The sequence below is a fragment of the Neovison vison genome, chromosome 3 (assembly GCF_020171115.1).
Source record: "Neovison vison isolate M4711 chromosome 3, ASM_NN_V1, whole genome shotgun sequence".
Classification (NCBI taxonomy): Eukaryota; Metazoa; Chordata; class Mammalia; order Carnivora; family Mustelidae; genus Neogale; species Neogale vison.
In genome coordinates, this window is record NC_058093.1 from 234,218,770 (window position 1) to 234,240,226 (window position 21,457).

Here is a 21,457-nt window from a genome sequence, read left to right on the forward strand (position 1 = left end):
CAGATAATAGAAACAGACACCCAGATGAATTTATCAGATAAATAAATTTCTTGGCTGAATAGGAACTGTATCACACCACCTCTTAGAAGATAGAAAGATAGAAAGGGTCGACAGCATAAAACTGACTGACCGTGGGGTACAAAAAGGTAATTTTCTTGCCTGAAGGTGAGACTAACTGTATGATGCAATTTGCATTCCAGAGTTCCTCAGGGGATCAGACTGAAACTGGACTCCAGATGAATCCATTTTTCCTCACTACTTCATTCTGGTTTCTTCACTTCCTTTCTCCTAAGGGCACTCTCTGACTTAATCATGTGGAGAGCAGTAAGAATTCTTGTTTCAGGTTCTGCTTTCAGAGAACCTTACCGAACCATAAAAATGGGCTTCTAGAGTGGGATTACTCACTGAATGAATGGAACCGAAGGGCCCATCTCTGGTGGCGGGGTGAATATTGTTAGTCCCATGCATGCTGTAGCAGTGCCACTGCTAAGACTTGCAGTGAAGTGAGGCAGAGTATAAGCGGAGGGTGACTGTAGTGGTCATGAGAATGGACTCCTTTGGGAGACCCCGCTGAAATGGACTTGACTGACAGGCGTAACTGCTGCCCCTCCGGATCCAGAGTTGTGTTCCTACCAAGCCTACGCTTCCCCCAGGCTGCGCCTAGCATGACTGAGCATGGCAACAGTACTAGTGCTGGCCCATTTCTGCCTGACAGGGGACTCCTCTAGCGGGTGACTGGCTCAGGAACTCCCCCTCATCCTCACCAAAACTTTCCTAAAACTGCGCTGCAGTCTGAGGTTCTTCCTACACAAACCTCCTTCTTTTTCTCTCCCTTCATAGTTGTCAGTCCTGCAGTAGGTCCTTAATGGTTTTGCTGCCTCCTCTTGCTCCCTTTCCTTTATCTTTCACAGTATTTCCTCCAGCAAATCTTTGGTACATCTAATCCCATCTTGGTGTCCGTTTCTTGAACTGTCACACGGAAGCACTAGTTGGTACAAGTTGCTGGTATTTGGAAAGTATGCAGAAATAATAACTAAAGGGACAATGGAATTGGGGTGGCTATTGCTATGCTCCATGTATAGTTGAAGAGATAAAATGACAGCCTCAAATACACGAACCATTAATTTAAAGCAAAGTGATAAGGTCAGAGAACCTTCTTAGGAGCTTTAAAGAAACCCTCATTTCCTATGGCTGAAGGGCAGTGGAAGCTGAAGACCAGGCACATGACTTAATTGTTAATAGGGTAAAACTTGAGAAAAGGCTGAATATATTCTGTGACAAAGTCAGGGCTCTAAGAAAGGGTACTACTGAGTCCAGGATGGAATACCTACATAGACTCACTTGAGAACCTTGAACCTCTAGATTATCTTATATCCTCTGGGCAGTGGCAAGTGGCTTAGCTTGTTGGTCAGGGGTCTGGGAGAACTAGGTACCAGGACTGGAAGACTGGGGACAAGGAGGTCTATGGAAGAGGCATGCAGATAGACCTACAGGAGTAACACATTAAGTGTAAAGATCTTTTCTCTTTATATCATATGCTAATGGCCACTAGAGAATTTCCAAAGCAGAAGAGAGTACTAAACAACCAAGTGGGAAGGGTGATTTGGCCAGGAGATGTCAGGCACCCTCTGTCACTGGCCACCCAGCGCTTGGACAATGGGCTCATGAACAGAATGGCTATGCTGGCAAAGATGGAGGCTGAGCATGGGCTCTCTCTCGCCAATGCCCGTCTAGCTACTCGCACTGACAAATGTCTGACCTGGAAACAAGAGAGAGATCAATCTTGAGCTCTAGATATAGAATCATACCTTGAAGAAAACAATCTTCTGCCTTGAAAAGGGGAACATTTCATCCTGACCTGGACTGACCCGTATTCTGGGTAAGTATTTCCTTTTCTTGCCCCCAGTGCTTCAGCCAGCATCACTATCCAAGGGCTCAAGAGTATCTGGTCTACTGATGTGGAATTCTGTATAAATACCACTCAGACCATGGGATTACTTTATGGCATAGGAGATATGGTGGTGGACACGTAATCACTGGATTCAGTCACTGTACCACATATCACACCATCCAGGAAGCTAATACCGTGAGAGTTTGGTAGAAGGGCCTTGTGAAGATACAACTAAGGTACAGCTTAGAGCTGACGGCCTCTGAGGATGAGTTCTACTCTTCAGGATGGATGGAGTATACATTTTAAACCAATGTCTACCATTTAGTGCTGTGTGGCCAATAGAACGAATACATGGGTCTTGGAACTATGGAATGAAGGTATGAGAGTAACCACTCACTAGGGTGTCCACTTATCCACTTAAGGAATTATGTTTCCCTTCCAGACACCTTTAGGCTCTGGAGGTGTAGATCTTCTGGTTTTCAGAGCAGGCATGCTTTTACCAGGAGGCACATTAAAAGGCCTTTAAACTTAATGCTCTGACGACCATCTTGTCATCTGGGGTCCTCATGCCTGTAGACTAGCAGGCAAAGAAAAAAGTTATTATATTGACAGGACATCATTATCTTATACAAATGCTGCTATAAATAAGGGCAAATAGGAATATGTTTGACACTCAGGGGATCCATTAGGGCATATCTTGGTACTCCCATGCCCAGTTTAAGCAGTAAATGAGTAATACAGCAACTGCAGCCTGCTAAGATCATGGTTCCTAGAGACTCACATCTCTTAAAGATGAGGGACTGGGTCATTCCACCAAGATAGTCATTTAGACCAGTGAAGGTGCTAGTCAAACATGAGGGAAATCTAGAATGGATGGTAAAGGAAGAAGATGTTGAGTATTAGTATGTCCTTGGGACCAAATGTAGCAACGAGAGTTTTCCTTTGTCCTGTTAACTCTTCTCCTACAAATTTTCCTAGAAATTGCGATCAACCAGAATCCTGTAGAAGCTATACTTAAATGGAGTCAATTTAACATGAGAAACAGGTAGATCCCAGCATTGCAAGGGGTAGATTGTAACGGTTGTCATTGGTGCCCCGTTCAGACCTCATCTGCAACCTGCTGTAAGAGCTAAAGGTTCACAGTTGCTCCCTTCTACAGAAGATGCCCTCGCATTGGGCTAGGAGGTTACACCCTGCCACAGCACTGACTGACTGATATAGGAGTAAAACCGCCAGCCCCTTTGCCTCAAGATGGAATCAACTTCACACTGCAATTTGAGCTCCAAAGTTCTTCACAGAATCAAAATGATACTGTCTAGTCAGGACTATGTCCTTGTTTGCTCTTTTCTGCTGCCCTATCTACTTCCCTCATTCCCCTTCTTCTGAATGCACTTCTTCCCTCAATAAATCACTTGTACAAGGTATTCCCCTCTTAGGCTCTGCTTCTAGGGAACCCAGCTTAAGAAAAAACATAAAGAAAAAACTGATGGAACTAAAAAAAGAAAGAAAGTAATAATCATAATCATAGAATTAACACATCTCTCTCAATAACTAACAGAACAAGCAGACAAAAATATCAATGGGAATATGGAAGATTTGAAATCATGGTTAACACACTTGACTGAACTGACAGAGAACACCATTCCCCAAAACTGCAGAATATACATTCTTCTCAACTGTGCTGGGACAATCACCAGAACAGACCATTTGCTGGACCATAATACAATACTCAACAAATTTCAAATGACTAAAATTACACAGAATGTTCTCTGGTCACAGTGGAAATAAGGTAGAAGTCAGTAACTGAAAGGTAACTAGAAAATGTTTGGTTTTAAGCAACACTTGGTTTTAAGCAATAATCCATAGATCAAAGAAATTGCAATGGAAATTGGAAAATGTTTTTGAGGTGACCAAGAACGCAATTACAACCTATCAATTTTGAAAGTAGTATCATTATGCACAATGAATTTTCTATCTTAACTTCCCTAGAAGCAAACAATATTCAACAGCATGAGACAGAAAGTTCATATTGCCAGCTTAACCATGACTGGTTGAAACTTCATTCATATCCACCATACTGATGATAGCTGGTAAACCAGCATGCTGATGAAATAATTTCCCCGTGGGTGAAAGGAACAAAAATTCAATTCAAGAAAATTCTAAGGAACTGATGAGATTTTGCTGTCAGAGGGACTATTCTGGGCTTAACTCTTTCCTGACAACTAAGGCACAAATACATAAGGAATAAGCCTGCAGGCAATCTTCCATATGGTACCTTTCCTAAATAATTCTTTTCAGCACTCCACGGAAATAGTTGCTTAGAAATTCTGCCCAGCAGGCCATGATAAAAATATTTTATAGTCACTCTCTTGATATGATAATTTTTCTCATATTAATTAGCTAACCAAAGAAAAATCTACTTGGAATTCAACTTCTATCAATTACCCCAAAGTCAGCACACATGAAAAAGTTAGTGTTTACAGCTACGTTAAAAAATACATGAATCAGGGTGCAGCTGTGTGGCTTACTTTGTTAAGTATCTGACTCTTGGTTTCGGCTCAGGTCATGATCTCAGGGTCATGAGATCAAGCCCCACATCAGGTTCTGCGCTCAGTACAGAGTCTGCTTGAGATTCTCGCCCTCTCCCTCTGCCCCACCCCTGCCCATGCAGGTGCGCACTCTCTCTCTTTAAAATAAAATCTTTAAGGGCGCCTGGGTGGCTCAGTGGGTTAAGCCGCTGCCTTTGGCTCAGGTCATGATCTCAGGATCCTGGGATCGAGTCCCGCATCGGACTCTCTGCTCAGCAGGGAGCCTGCTTCCCTCTCTCTCTCTGCCTGCCTCTCTGTCTACTTGTGATCTCTCTCTGTCAAATAAATAAATAAAATCTTTAATAAAATAAAATAAAATAAAATCTTTAAAATAAGTAAATAAATACATAAGCTTATATGATATCTCTGGAATTAATCAGAGAACATTAATAATTTTATGGTGTTTTCAGTAAAAACAATGACCTCCGTATACACCTGTGTCCCATAAACCCTTTGGCATTTATATTTCTAGCACCACAAGATAATACTGTATTACCAGTTGATGTTGAATATTTTCATGACGTTGTTTAAGAAGTTCCTCTGTCCTCTGCAAGAGACCGAATTCAGCTTTAAATTCAGCTATTATTTGATGCTTCTTTTTGAAAACTGTACTCTTGCTTCGAAGTTTACTGACGTATCGTTTGAACTGTAAAGAATACAACATATAACCTCATGAATAGAAAAGTCATTGCCAAATATATAGAACCTCAATGTAAGAAAAATTTTTCCTGTCCAACATGGGTATCACAAGTATATAATAACAACTTAGTTTCATTAGAACACTTGGAAAGACTAACTGCTCAATTAAAATATTTTGTGTAGATTTAAATTTTGGGACCCATCTAAATATTGTAAACCCTAACTTAAAAGCTATTTGTTTTGGGCTTTACAAATAAGGATTTAAAAAAGCAGAAACTCAACCCTATGAAAGTAAAAAGGTTAAAGGAGGAGAAGGAGGAGAAGGAGGAAGAAAAAAATAAAAAGTAGGAAATCAACTCTGGCTGTGATCTTATCGTGATATCTTTTACATATTGTACTATTTTGGTAGCACTGCATCTACTGAGAATAATACAGCCAACCAGAACAGTTAGCACTTGTAGCTATTAGTTATCATTTAAGAAATGTACTGTGACTATATACACTAACAAGCATATGAGACATTGGGATGAAACTCATCCCAAACCTTAAAAAGCTAAGAATATTCTAAATTAGTGTGAGCTTACAGTTGCTTAATTCAGCTATTTACCCACTAATGATATAAAGTTATAACTACTCTAGGGGTGTCTGGGTGGCTCAGTGGGTTAAGGCCTCTGCCTTCGGCTCAGGTCATGATCCCAGGGTCCTGGAATCGATTCCTGCATTGGGCTCTCTGCTCAGCATGGAGCCTGCTTCCCTTCCTCTCTCTCTGCCCTGTCTCTCTGCCTACTTGTGATCTTTGTCAGTCAAATAAATAAATAAAATCTTAAAAAAAAAAGTTATAACTATCCTAATGGAAAGAACCCACTATTAACCAATACCAACTATAGTCTGGAAAAGCATATAAAATGAATAGGAATCAAAGGTATTCATTCGATAAACAGTGCTTACTAATTATTATGTACTAGGCACTGTGCCAGACACAGAAAATACAACTCTAAACAAGATACTCAGAAGTCCTGCCCTCACCAAGGTTAAGGAAATACTGGCAAAAACAAATACTGAACTGATGTTTACAATCATGGTGAACATTATGAAGAAGTAAAATGGTCCTGAGAATAAATAATAGGAGTTTAACTTGGGTTGGGAAGAAGACAGGAAAGGTGGGTTTTGGTATTTAGAGGAGGTGGATTATGGCAAGCTTCTCAAAATAATTACGTATAAGCCAAGACTGAAGAAGTAAGAGTGTGTTGGAGGAAGGAGGAAGAGGCAAAGAATAACATTCCAGGTAGAGGAAACAGAAGGTGTAAAGATCCTGGCTCATTAAAAGTATTGCTTGATAGAAGAAGCAAATGCCAGAAGCAAATGTGAGAAATTTTATGGTATTTCTGAAACAGAACATAATACTTAAAAAAAAAAACACCCCTTCCTCTTAGGTACCATCGTACTAGTAATTTTCAGATTTTTAAAACTACATAAAATAATTTTTCTTCCTGTTTTTCCTCTTATTAACTACATTATAAAGAAAATTTCCAAGTAAAGATTTGGCCTATTATTTTTTAAAAGATTTTATTTATTTATTTGACAGGCAGAGAGGCAGACAGAGAGAGAGAGAGAGGAGGAAGCAGGCTTCCTGCTGAGCAGAGAGCTCGATCCCAGGACCCTGGGATCATGACCTGAGCCAAAGGCAGAGGCTTTAACCCACTGAGCCACCCAGGCTCCCCTGGCCTATTATTTTTAAGCACATTACTTCAAAACAAAGTAAGTTTCCATTTTACCTAATACAAGGTAATTTTTTTGAAATTTTTGTTTTTTAAAGATTTTATTTATTTATTTTAGAGAGAGAAAGTATGAGCAGGGGAAGGATAAAAGAAGGAGGGAGAGGGAGAAAGAGTCTCAAACAGACTCTGTGCTGAGCATGGAACCTGATGTGGGGCTTGATCTCATGACCCCAAAATCATGACCTGAGACAAAATCAAGAGTCAGATGCTTAATGAACTAAGCCACCCAGACACCCCATTACTTTTATTATTTATAAAATTATTTAGAACGCTTCTCAAGTTAGCCTTTAAAAGGATTAGGTATTAAAAAGGCTAAGATGCGTGGTGCCTGGGTGGCTCAGTGGGTTGAAGCCTCTGCCTTTGGCTCAGGTCATGATCCCAGGGTCCTGGGATCGAGCCCCGCATCGGGTTCTCTGCTCAGCAGGGAGCCTGCTTCTGCCTCTCTCTCTACCTGCCTCTTTGCCTACTTATGATCTCTCTGTCAAATAAATAAATAAATAAATAATCTAAAAAAAAAAAAAAAGGCTAAGATGCTCAAAGAAATACCTTGAAGGGGAGTCTGGATGGTTCAATAGTTTAAGTGTCCAACTCCTGATTTTAGCTTAGTTTATGATCTCAGGGTCATGGGTTCAAGCGCCATGACAGGCTCTGTGCTGGGCATGGAGACAGCTTAAGATTTTCTCTCTCAGGGGTGCCTGGGTGGCTCAGTCATTCAGCATCTGCCGCTCAGTGGGAAGCCTGCTTTGCCCCCTTCCACACCCCCCGCTTGTGTTCCCTCTCTCTCTGTGTCAAATAAATAAACGAAATCTTAAAAAAAAATAAAAAAGATTTTCTTTCTCACTATCCCTCTGTCCCTCCCCCTCTAAATAATAATAGTAAGGTAACTAACATATACCTGAAATTTTGGAAAACAGGAAAAATTCACTCAAAGTCACTATTCCAGTGCAAGTTCTACTACCATGTTGCTATTTTTCCTTCTAATTTTTAAGGCTAACCATAAGGCCAATAATTCTAAATTGTAAGGAAGTAAAATACGAAGCACAGCATTTCTAAAATTTAGTAGGAGATTCCCCCCCCTCCCCAAGGAGGCAGAGAGGCAGGCAGAGAGAGAGGAGGAAGCAGGCTCCTTGCTGAGCAGAGAGCCCAATGCGGGGCTCGATCCCAGGACCCTGGCCCAGAGGCTTTAACCCACTGAGCCACCCAGGCGCCCTGGAGATTTTTTTCCTTACAGACTTGATTGATTTTTCAGTACAAAGTCCTCAACAATAGTAAGATTAAAAATTCTTCACATAAAAATAACCACCTAATTCCTAGTTTAAATATCTTTTAAAACTTGACTTAAACTTTGAAAGAAAAGAAGAAGCCACTGTGTTTTCATAGAAGGAGGTTCAAAATATTTTTCTACCCATGATTAACCTAATTTTAATAGTAAGAAATCCAGCCCACACAGAGCAAATTATCAGTGGCTGGATTACAGGAATAGTTTAAAAATTTAAGTCATACCAATGTACCTAGAGTCCAATAACCTGCAATTTTTCCTTTTAAAGAATAAATGTGTAAGCCTGACATAACCACAGACTCAGGATCCCTAGAGTAACTATATGTTCTATTAAAAGTGTCCTGGGCAAAGTGCCCAAAGTGAAATCAACCCTGTTCATCTGCTATCTTCAGTATTATCTAGGCCAATTTTTCCCTTTTTTATCTTGCTGTGCTCCAGAATTATTTTTAAAAGCTAAAAGCTATAAATATTTTTTGTGGAAGAACAAACCCATCAATTACTCAATATGCTCTATGATAATTGGTTACTATTTGACATTCACAGGACAAACTACCTAAGGGAAGGGTAGTTTCGGCCAGATTAATGATGGTTATATACATTTAAACAATAGGCGGCCATTAAAGTACTCTAAGGAATCCACTACTCCAGAAGAATTAGAGGAAAGAAAACACATTATCAAATGTTTTTCCTCCACTGGAAGTTTCTTCTCACAATCATTTGGATTTTAGATTAGTTCTGAATTTTCAAGTTATTAAAAAAAGATGAATATATTGAAGCTAAAACATCAGAAACGTATTTTTTTAAAAAGATTTCTTATTTATTTATTTGACACACAAAGAGAGGCAGTGAGAGAGGGCATACAAACAGAGGGAGTGGGAGAGGGAGAAGCAGGTTTCCCGCCGAACAGGGAGCCCGACGTGGGGCTTGATCCCAGGACCAAGCAAAAGGCAGATGCTTAATGAATGAGCCACTCAAAGCGCCCCCAGAAACATTTTTAGCAATTTCTATAGGACATACTTCAAGAAATGTTCAGAAGGAAATAAGGTTTTGATATATTTTGTCAAATTGCCCTTCAAAGGCTATTTATAGTGCTTTTAATAATTGTCAACTTGATAATTAAAGTAGTATTTTACTTTTTATTTGCATTTCTTTATTAAGGAAATGTACTTTTTTTAAAAAGATTTTATTTATTTACTTGAGAGAGAGACAGTGAGAGAGAGCATGAGCAAGGACAAGGTCAGAGGAAGAAGCAGACTCCCCATGGAGCTGGGAGCCCGATGCAGGACTCGATCCCGGGACTCCAGGATCATGACCTGAGCTGAAAGCAGTCATCCAACCAACTGAGCCACCCAGGCGCCCAGGAAATGCACTTTTTTTTTTTTTTTAAAGATTTTATTTATTTATTTGACAGAGAGAGATCACAAGCAGGCAGAGAGGCAGGCAGAGAGAGAGGAGGAAGCAGGCTCCCTGCTGAGCAGAGAGCCCGATGCGGGCCTCGATCCCAGGACCCTGAGATCATGACCTGAGCCGAAGGCAGCGGCTCAACCCACTGAGCCACCCAGGCGCCCGGAAATGCACTTTTTTATCATGTTCATTATTCATCTGGGGAAATTTTTAAAAACGATTTGTCTATCTCTGGCCCATTTTTTTATTGGAGCTTTTAATTTCTCCTGTGGTTCTATAACAGGGATTCTCACACTATTTGGTCTCAGGAACACTTTTATGTATTTTTAGAATTATTAAAGCTCTCAAAGGGATTTTGTTGATGTAGACTGCTGCTTTGGCTAATCTGATGGAAAAGAATACAATTTCAACTAACGGACCCCTTACTTCATAACATATAAAAATCAATTCCAACTGGATTGCAGACTTAAATGTGAAAGACAAAACTAAATATCTTTTAGAATATAAGAAAGTATCACCATACCTTTGAGATAGGAAAGGATTTCTTAAAGAAAACACAAAAAGCACCACTGAAAAGAGATAATCAATAAACTTAACTTAGCTATAATCAAGAACTTTTGTTCATCAAAATATATATTAAGAGATCAGGAATATAAATCACAAGATGAAAAAAGAGCGTATTTGTAACACATTAGACCAATAAAGGATTTATATCCAAAATACATAAATTAAACCCATAAATCAATAAATGAAAGGCAAATAATCCAATAGAAAAATGGATATTAAAAAAAAAGAAAGAGGGGCGCCTGGGTGGCTCAGTGGGTTAAAGCCTCTGCCTTCGGCTTGGGTCATAGTCCCAGGGTCCTGGGATCGAACCCCGCATCGGGCTCTCTGCTTAGCGGGGAGCCTGCTTCCACTTCTCTCTCTCTCTCTGCCTACTTGTGATCTCTGCCTGTCAAATAAATAATAAATAAAATCTTAAAAAAAAGAAGAAAGAAAGAAAAATGGATAAAATACTTGAATAGTCACTTTGCTGAAGAGAAATCCAAGATGGCCAATAAGCATATTAAAAGATGCTCAGCCTCATTTGTAACCAGTAATACAAATTAAAACCACAGTAAAATACTATTTTAACATCCAGCCAATCGGCAAAAAGAAGTCCTTCAATACTAAGTGTTGGTGAAGATATGGAGGAAGTGGAACATCTGTATACCACTGGGAGTGGAGGATTTATGAACTTAAAAATTAACCATTTTGAAAAGTAAATATACATTAAATAATCCATATAGAGGGTCCCAAATCTAACCAACGAGTTCCAGAAGAACAGAATTTTTTTAAAAAGATTTTATTTATTTATTTGACAGAGAAAAAGAGAGAGTGTAAAAGCCGCGGAAGTGGCAGGCAGAGGGAGAGGCAGAAGCAGACTCCCCGATGAGCAGAAAGCCAAACTCAGGGCTCAATCCCAGGACCCTGGGATCATGACCTGAACCGAAGGCAGACACCTACCAACTAAGCTACCCAGGCACCCCCAGAATTTTTTTAAAGAGTAGAAATAATACAAGAAAAATTTTCCAGAACTGAAGGATATAAAATAAGATTCTAAACTGAAAGGACCAATAGAATTCCCAGCTCAATGAAAGACGAAAAGATTATTTAAGCCCATAACCTTAAAAATTTAGAAAATCAGAGGTATGAACTATGAGATACTGTGGACTCTGAGAAACAAACAGGATTTTGGAGGGGTTGGGTGAGCCTGGTGGTAGGTATTGAGGGCATGTATTGCATGGAGCACTGGGTGTGGTGCATAAACAATGAATATTAGAACACTGAAAAATTAAATTAAATTGAAAGAAACAAAACAAAACAAAAGGGGGCTTTACTGTCAGGGGCAGAAGGGAAGGAAAGGAGGGGCCAGCAGTCAGGGCCAGGCAATTGGGCCACGGCCACAAGAGGTTTGGGTTTTATTTCATATTTCTCATTCAAAACGAACCAACTACTTGCCAAAAAAATTGCATGTCTTTCCTATTTTGTATGTGTGTATATGAGAAAGAATAAAGAACAGTAAGAATTAAAAAAAAAGAAAAAGAAAATCAGAGGTAAAGAGAGAATCCCAAAAGTTTTAAGAAGAGGTAAAATAACAATAATAACAATAAAAGGTTGCACTGAAGGACTAGAAATTAAAACAGCCTCAGACAGCAACACTGAATACTTGAAGACAATAGAACAATGTCTTCAAAATTCTCAGGGAAAAAGATTTTCAACCAGAATTTATCACTCGGTCAAACTACCAATCATGTATGAAATGGAGTAAAGACAAGATGGAATTAAGACAGGTGGAATAAAGACAGTTTTACCCAAGCAAGATTCTCAAGAATGTACCTTCCAAACTCTCTTTTTCAGGTACATTCTCTATTACAACCAGGAAATAAACTAAGAAAGAGAAGACGGGAGATGTGGAAAGTAAGGGATCCAAAACAGGAAAATGGTTAAAAGAAATTTCCAGGATGATGAAATATGAAGCCCTAGATTACAGTTTACAGCAAGCCTACAGTTCACAATAAGTCTAGATATAAATCTTCTGACTGGAACAGAAGAATGGGAGGGACTTCAAAGACTACACCTAAGGCTTATAAAATATAATTAATAGATTACTGTGTTTGAGCATATGCCATGTTAAGATAAATTGTACAGTTCTGTCAGAAGGTCTGGAGCTGAGAGGGTGATACATACATGAAAAAACTAACCAAACAAAAACAAAACAATGAGGTCAGTATTAATTTTTTAAAAAACATTTTATTTATTTATTTGACAGATAGAGATCACAAGTAGGCAGAGAGAGAGAGAGAGAGAGAGAGAGAGGAGGAGGAGGCAGGCTTCCCACCAAGCAGAGAGCCTGATGTGGAGCTCGATCCCAGGACCCTGGGATCATGACCTGAGCCGAAGGCAGAGGCTTTAACCCACTGAGCCACCCAGGTGCCCCAGTATTAATTTTTTTTAAAGTATACAAGAAAGGATATGTAATTATAGTATACTATGTGGCTCAGCTGTAAACTATATTTCTACAATTATCATAATGAATATAAAAAGTAATGATTTAACCAAAAATTGTAGTTACATTGGGAAGCTCTAATGAATGGAAGGATGGGTATGGAGGTAGACAGGTAATGGAAAGTGTAGGGCTAAATCCTCATTTCCTGTGGTAGTATATCCAAAATTAAAAAAAAAAAATTAAGTTTCAGTGCAAACATGTTATTTAGAAAGAAGTAAATACTACAAGAAACAAACAAAGGCATTAAGAGTTATTTCCTCAAGGAAACATGACTTGGGAATGTGAAAGGGGATCATTTTTTTTCATTATAAGCTTTGTAGTACTGTTTAACTTTTTAAACTACATATTTGTATCAATCTAAAAAAAGTGTAATTAAATTAAAAATACAACCAACTTCAAAGAGAGCCCATCACCAAGAAAAACCTGACAGATTTTATTTTGAGTAGACTTTGAGTATTAAAAATTAAATTTACTCATAATTTCATGTTATAACAATTTATATGAGCAAAAAGTCACAAATAATTTCATTTAGAACTTAATCATTAACATCTTAGGAGTAGTACAACAAGGTCACAGAAGCAGTTCAGAGAGGTGTTAAGATCATGGAGTCAGAGAAATGTAATTTCAAATCCTGGCTCCACCACTTAAGGAGACCTTAGGCAATTACTGTTTTGTCTTTATATAACCAATTCAACTGAAATTTTAAAAAAAGGAGGTAACAATACTTATCTTAGAGTGATATGAAAATACATGTAAGGCAATTAGCACAATGCCTAGTGTAGCATTCAATAAATAGGAGCTATCGTTATAATTAATTATGCCACAATGGTTTAATAAAATAAAGCAAATTCTTGACCTAAACATCTATTTATTAAGAACCATAATTGCCACCCTATATTAGCCAATTCTTTTTTTTTTTAAGATTTTATTTATTCATTTGACAGAGAGAAATCGCAAGTAGACAGAGAGAGGCAGAAGAGAGAGGGATGGAAGCAGGCTCCCTGCTGAGCAGAGAGCCCGATGCGGGGGCTCGATCCCAGGACCCTGAGATCATGACCTGAGCCGAAGGCAGAGGCTTAACCCACTGAGCCACCCAGGTGCCTCTATAGTAGTCAATTATTCAAGATAATTTATTACAACATAAAGAGCTTTTAGAACCTCTGAAGATCAAACCATATAATGTTATCATTAAAAATGAATGATTATTTGTCTAAAATAAAACTGGTAGTTTTGAAATAAAATCTATAAAATATACTAAAATTCTATAAAAATCGAATAATGAATAGTGATTAATAATGTCTGTCATTCTGTTTGAATATAGTGAAGGAGTACCTAGAAAATAAGAGATGATTACTGTTTCTTCTAAATAGTAAAGAAAGCAACGTCAAGTAATTAGACTAAGCAGAAAAGTAAAAATCTAGGTGTGATGGATGCTCCTGAGAACTAAAATAGAATAATTACTACTGCAAGCAATTACAAATCGATATACTCTCAGTACAACTGAAATTTTATATATATATAAATATATGTAAATATAACATATATAAATATATATAAATATAAACATATATAACATATATAAATATAACATGTAAATATAACATATATAAACATATATAAATAACATATACTTATATATGCATATATATATGCATGTCAAGACTGGGAGAGAATTAAGAAATAAAAATAGCTGTTGTATAGGGCAGATAAAGAGTTATGAGTGAATTTGGGGGGACTTATTTTTTAAATACTTAATTTTAAAAATTAATTTTTAAATTTATTATTATTTTTTAATAAACATATAATGTATTTTTATCCCCAGGGGTACAGGTCTGTGAATCGCCAGGTTTACACACTTCATAGCACTCACCATAGCACATACCCTCCCCAATGTTCATATCCCTAAAAATAATTTTTAAAGGAACTCTGGCATAGGCAATAAGCAACAAATTCTTGGAACATCAAGGAAAAGCTTTCTATAGTGCACTATAGCAGGTTAATAAACAAATTTGTCATTACAGTGAACTACAAAGCTTGCCACTGTGCAGCAAGGTCCATTATAGCAACTATTACTAATCATTTGGACCAATATACATTTGTAACATAAATCTAACATTTATGAAAGAATAGCCATCACTTTAAATGCTGAGAGCAATAAGATTAAAGCTTTATAGAGCTAGCTTCTAGCTTCAGGGCTAATTTTACAGATTTCTTTGTGATCAAAATGGAATTTGCCAGATGTTCTTTCTCTTTTTATCCATTTAATATCTTTTAGAACCTTTACTAGTAATGGTCTAAATCTGGGCTAGCTTTTTAAATGGACAAGCAGCTTATTTCCTTAAGTATGTAACCATTTACAAATGCTTTTCAAGCTTATCTGGAACTCAAAAGCATTATTAGATTCCAGGCATCATTCTGGATATTTATGCGGAAATAAGCATCTCTTTGCTCCTGCTGCAAATTTTCCACCTCAGTATCTGGCATGAAAACTCTTTCCACAGTAACGAGCTGTGAGGACCTTACAAAACAACCATAAAATAAATACTTTATATTGTCAAGAACTACAAAAATCTGTTCTTTTGAAAAAGTACTATTTCCATTTTACAGGGAAGGAAACTCATAGAGAAATCAGTACAACCTACCAAATTTCAGCAAGTTGGAAAAACTGCACTAGAGTGAGTATTTATGTCCTCAAATCCTGTAAGTCCAATATGCATGCTATTTTCCATTTCTTAATTAAATCACATTTTTGTCAGTTACTTCATCAAATGATTTTTTAAGCATGGAAAACTACAGAAAAAGGCCCAAGAGAGTCAGGTGTCACATAAGATAACACCAACTGTCCAAGAGTAGCATGAATATGTCCAATGACCACGATTTTTTTCACCCATTTGTCAGTGTCTTCTATTCTGTCTGAATTCAGACTTGTAGAAAACCCAAAGAGGCTGTCTTTTCATGTTATGCTCCAATAAATCATTTGGATTCCCTGAAGTCTGGCCTAAGATATTTGTTCTAAGGCAAAACAACAACAACAACAACAACAAAAAACTTTCAAAGCCACCTTTGTTTTCTGTTAAAATGATAGTGTTTTCAAATGACCCATCATAACTAGCGCCAACATAGACACGCATACAAGTACTACTCTAATATTTTGCAAGCTGTATTGGGTTTTTAACTTTAAATCAGAAAATTTGAGGGCACCTGGGTGGCTCAGTTGGTTAAGCATCTGACTCTTGATTTTGGCTCAGGTCCTATCTCAGGGTCCAAAGATCAAGCCCCCTGCTGGGCTCTACACTCAGGGTGAACCTGCTTGAGATTCTCTCCTTCCTCTGCCTCTGCCCCTCCCCTCTGTGCTCACCTGCACTCTCTCAAGTATGTAGATCTTTTTAAAAATTTTAAAATTAAATTAGAAAATTTTACCAATCCAAGAGTAAGCAATATAATTACCTATAAATGGTAGTAGGTAGTTAATTCCTAATTCTTTTGCAAAAGTCTATAATAAGCAATATGATATATGCTGGTAGAAATCTGTCTTAAATGAAACTTGTGGCATAGGAACATCCATCTGTGAAACACAGTTAATCATACCCTCCAAGGTCTCTGTGCTTCTATTATAAATCAAATTACCACCGCAAAGCTGTTACTATATTAGAGATAATGGATTTTTCAACTGCTGTCCAAGCAGTTAACTGTCAAAACGTTTTGCTATGAAAAATTTTTAAATTTGGGGTTGCAACTGTGACATTACCTAGATTGCATGCATAATACACTGCTTCTATGACAGTGAATTGAGCCAAATTTATTTGATTCTGTTTTGTTCCATCTCTTGGGAAATTTTAGGGGCCTCGGGTCCTGCTATGAACTCTAAAGAGTGTAATATGATTTGAGAGGTTCTAAAAATATCACAGGTTTGCCTGGGCTCACTGAGAAGGGTGGATGATTCAATTACAAGTGTCAAAATTTGATTCCTAATTTTTCGGGATCTGACAGCTGCAACAAACCTTGCCAGGATTCCCTTATCTTCACTGTGTTTCTCTTTGAAGTATTTAAAGAAGATTTCATAATCTTTGCAATTTAGTTCTAGGATTTCTATCGGTAGCTGTAGAATGAACTGGTGGGATCTTTCTAAAGCTTCTTACAAACACTACCCAAGCACATTTTCAAAGCAGTCACAACTGCAAAACAGGGGAGCCTCTTATAATGGTTAGGGAACTAAACACAGTGGACTCTATACTCATACACCACCAACCAGGAGTGACCTTTCAATGCATGAAGTGCCAAGAGAACCTTAACCAGAGGTTCATCTGTTGCTATAAAAAAGTTCAGACCCTGGGGCGCCTGGGTGGCTCAGTCAGTTGAGTGACTGCCTCTTGGTTTCGGATCAGGTCATGGTCTCATGGGTGATGGGATCAAGCCCCGCATAAGGCTCCACGCTTGGGAGGGAGTCTACTTGAAATTTTCTCCCTCTGTCCCTCCCCCAGACACTCTAAAATATATAAATAAATCTTAAAAAAAAAAAAAAAAAGCTCAGAACCAAAAGGCATGTATTTATTTGAACGACAACTCTAGGAAGGGTACCAGCACTGCATCATTAGGGCTGATTTTTTTGTTTTTCAAATAATTAAAGCAGAGATTCAGAGATATCAAGATGACTAAGATGGGAAAGATCAGCAGCTACGTGGGACTACTGCAATAGAGAAAGACTCTCTTCTTTGCTCTTCCATTAAGAGAGAGAGTCATCACACTCAAATTGCCTCCTACGAAATAGCAAAATTTGTACTTACCAAAGAATTAACGGAGGCTAACAGATTAAATGGCAAATTTAGGTTTGTGGTCAGGTATCTAAAAACAATTTATCTGAGATAACTGGGTGGCTCAGTCGGTTAAGTATCTGCCTTCGGCTCAGGTCATGATCCCAGAGTCCTGGGATCAAGTCCCAAATTGTGCTCCTTGCTCAGTGGGAAGCCTGCTTCTCCCTCTGCCTGCCACACACACTCCTCTCTCTCTCTCTCCCCCTCTTCCTAATAAATAAAATCTTTTAAAAAATGACTGGGTGATGGACACTGGGGAGGGTATGTGCTATGGTTAGTGCTGTGAATTATAATACATTATTCAGAGGTACAGACCTGTACCTCTGAAACAAATAATACATTATATGTTAAGAAAAAAATAACTTTATAGAATGAAAAATACAACTACAGTTAAGACAATGAGTTAATATAAATGATTTTTCCTATCAACTGAAGACTACAAAGAAGTGCCAAGACATTTTTAATATTATCACTTTTCTGAGGAAAACATACATATAACTAGATTACATTATATACTTTCAGATTTATACACATTTACTAAGTGCCTGTTACATGCCGGCTATTAAGTAAATGATGGTGAACAAGAGATAAGCCCCTGCCACCGTGGAGCTTACTGCTTTCTTAGGGGAAGCAGAAACTGAACAAGTGATCTTAAGGGTGTTAAATGTTAAAACACACAGGAATAGAGTGCTATGGGAGTACATTTCAGGGTCATGGGGTGAGCTGGGGAAACAATAACAGGGTATTATTCTGGAAGACATGCTCCTTAGTTAAGTTCATCACATTATCTTAAAAAAAAAATCATACTGAGGGGCGCCTGGGTGGCTCAGTGGGTTAAGCTTCTGCCTTCGGCTCGGGTCATGATCCTAGGGTCCTGGGATCGAGCCTCACATAGGGCTCTCTGCTCAGTGGGAAGCCTGCTTCCCCCCGCTCACTCCCTACTTGTGATCTCTGTCTGTCAAATAAATAAATAAAAATCTTTAAAAAAATCATACTGACTATAGCAACCTTTTATTAACAACTCAGTGTCAAATGTATAACCATTAATTATTATAGTTTGCTATAATTCTGTTTTTCTGTCTCTTCTCACACTGAATCCTCCATAAAGTTAGATAATTCTATGCAAACATTTCAAAAGCACTCCAAATTATGGAAAACTAAGGTCACTTATTTTAATACTTAAAATCCTGTCCAAATAATTCAAGTTATTATAACTTAGAATAACAGCAATAATTTGTATTTAGAAAGTCCTAAGAGAAAACCACATGAGTATTCTAACTTAGGAGGGAAATTCTGGGGTTATATGGTAATTCTGGGTTTGACTTTTGAAGAATTGTCATACTGTTTTCCACAGCAGTTACACCACTTTATAGACAAGGAACCTGGGCACAGAGCTCTACGCTGAGGCCGAAGAGCTGACAGGTGGCCAAGCAGAGCTCTCCACACAGGAGTTCTGGCTCCAGAGCTGATTCTTTTAACCTCTACAGAATTCTCTTAACCTCCTCACTTACTGGGGGCACCTGGGTGGCTCAGTGGGTTAAACCCTCTGCCTTCAGCTCAGGTCATGATCCCAGGGTCCTGGGATCGGGCCCCACATCGGGCTCTCTGCTCAGCAGGGAGCCTGCTTCTTCCTCTCTCTCTGCCTATTTGTGATCTCTGCCTGTCAAATAAATAAATAAAATCTTTAAAAAAAAAAAAAAACAACTCCTCATTTACTGACATGGAAAAATCTCCAAGGCATTTTATTAAAAACAAGTTGTACAATACACACAGTATAAAACTATTTATATTTTTAAAAACCCACAAAACAGTATTATCCAGGTTTATCTTTAGAGAAAAGACTGAAAGGATACACAAAACTGGAAGCAGTAGTTTCTCTCTGGTAAAGGGACTGAAGGACTTGGCAGGTAGTCAAGGAAGACTTACTTTATCTGTGTTGTTTGATTTTCATACCATAAGAATGTATTCAAGTATTACTTGTATAAACAGATTTTTTAAGATTAAAAAAGTTACAAAACATTGATCCAGTCCAATATTTTTTTCTACTAAATGCACACTTCTAAAATGTCCCTCATCCAGCTTCTGTCATAATATATATTTTTAAGAATTTATCTATTTATTTGACAGAGATCACAAGTAGGCAGAAAGGCAGGCAGGCAGGGGGTGGGGTGGGAGGGGGACGCAGGCTCCCTGCTGAGCAGAGAGCCCAACGTGGGGCTCGAACCCAGGACCCTGGGATCATGACCTGAGTCGAAGGCAGAGGCCCAACCCACTGAGCCACCCAGGCGCCCCTGTCATAATATTTTATTTGACAGACAGAGATCACAAGTAGGCAGAGAGGCAAGGGGGTTGGAGGACCCTGGGATCATGACCTGAGCCGAAGACAGAGGCCTTAACCCACTGAGCCACCCAGGTGCCCCCGTCATAATATTTTAAACAATGGAGCATCTTCTTTACCAGCAGCAGCCTGCTTCACCACTGAAGAAAGCTTAAGTTGTAGAACTTTCTCCTTATAGTCAATCAAATATTTTTCTCACCACTAGTCCTAATTCTGCCTTCTGTCAAACAAACAAGAAGCATACTAATCCATCTGTGTCAGGGGTCCCCAAGGCCATCCCTAGGTTCAGTAATCTGCTAAGAGAACTCACAGAACTCAGCATGTAGTCATACTCTTGGCAATGCTTCATTACAGTGAAAACATACAAGCAAAACCAGCAAAGGGAAAAGGCACAGGGGTTGAAATCCAGAGGAAACCAGGGGCAAGCTTCCACGAGTCTTCTCCCTTAATTCCTCCAGCAATGAGTTATAATGCTATGTGTGAAATGCTGCCAACCAGGTAAGTTCATTAGAGACTCAGCACCCAGACATTTGGTTGGTCACGGAGGCATACTCTCTGCCCAGCCCTTACCAAAAGTCCAAGGTCTGGGAAGCAAAGCAGGTGTTCAACACAAACCACATTCTTTGTATACGCAGTTAAGACAGAGTGAGCAATTCTTTTCAGGGAATGGTGGGAATCTTTCTAAATTCCAAGTTCCTAGATGCTAGCCAAGGGCCAACTTTGCAAACAAGATTTTCTAAGAATAGCAGTTTCAGTTCTGAACCTTAATAAACTCTTTTTTATGCACACAATCCTCTCCATAAACCCTTTGAAATTTAAATGCAATTCTATTATGCATTTTTTTGTTCTCAGTCAATTCTTTCTATGAAAATTGCCAGATTTTTCATGCATTTTGGTCACCTTCAACTGGACTCTGCCTTGACTATGTCCTTCTTAAAACATAAAAATGTAAAATAGTATTCCAGGCATAATTTCACCATAAATAGGATATTACATTTTTATTAGTGGAATATAATAATTTGTTTTCTAATGCTGCATTACTCATGGGTGGTGTGTTGAGGTGGCAGGCAAAACTAAAATTCTACAACATTGTGTTCATTATCCTGTTAATGGCATTTTGTTTGTTTCAGCACAAAGCTCCTGCCTCCCAAGATGACTTTGAACCCTAATTCTATCATCTCTCTCAGGCTGACTATTCCTTCTAGCCTCCCGTCATGCGAAAATTATTAAGGGTTCTGGAGAGAGACCACCTCACTTCAAATCATGATACTACTATTTACTAGCCATGTGATCTTGGGTAAGTTAGCCAAATCCTCTGTGTGCCTCAGTTCCCATATCTGTAAAATCTAGGAATAATGATCATAACTATCTCTTAAAGAGTTGTTCAATGAAATAAACAAGATAACATATATAATAAGCCTAGGATGCTGTCTGGCACATTGTAACTGCCTAATAACCATTAACAATTAATCATAAAATTATTGATAAGAATAATAAATAGGTTGGTATCAAGGACAAAGCTCCATGGCAATTTTGGGTAACTTCTCTCACATATGAGAGCATTCAAAATTCTTTGAGAATATCATTCAAAATTCTTTTGAGAATATCGATTCAGCTAGAGTTATACTCGGATTTTTAATTAATTAATTAATTAATTAATTTGACAGAGAGAGAGAGAGA

At 38.3% G+C, this 21,457-nt stretch overlaps 1 protein-coding gene across 3 annotated transcripts in view; it reads right to left on the reverse strand.

Annotated features, from left to right (window-relative positions):
* The window catches only part of IFT81 (intraflagellar transport 81), a 145,187-nt gene that overhangs the window by 31,163 nt on the left and 92,567 nt on the right, over positions 1 to 21,457 (reverse strand). For all 3 annotated transcript variants that reach the window (XM_044244299.1, XM_044244300.1, XM_044244301.1), the window contains exon 12: positions 4,976 to 5,125. In XM_044244299.1, the coding sequence (XP_044100234.1) occupies positions 4,976 to 5,125 (150 nt within the window). The remainder of the gene's footprint in view (positions 1 to 4,975; positions 5,126 to 21,457) is intronic.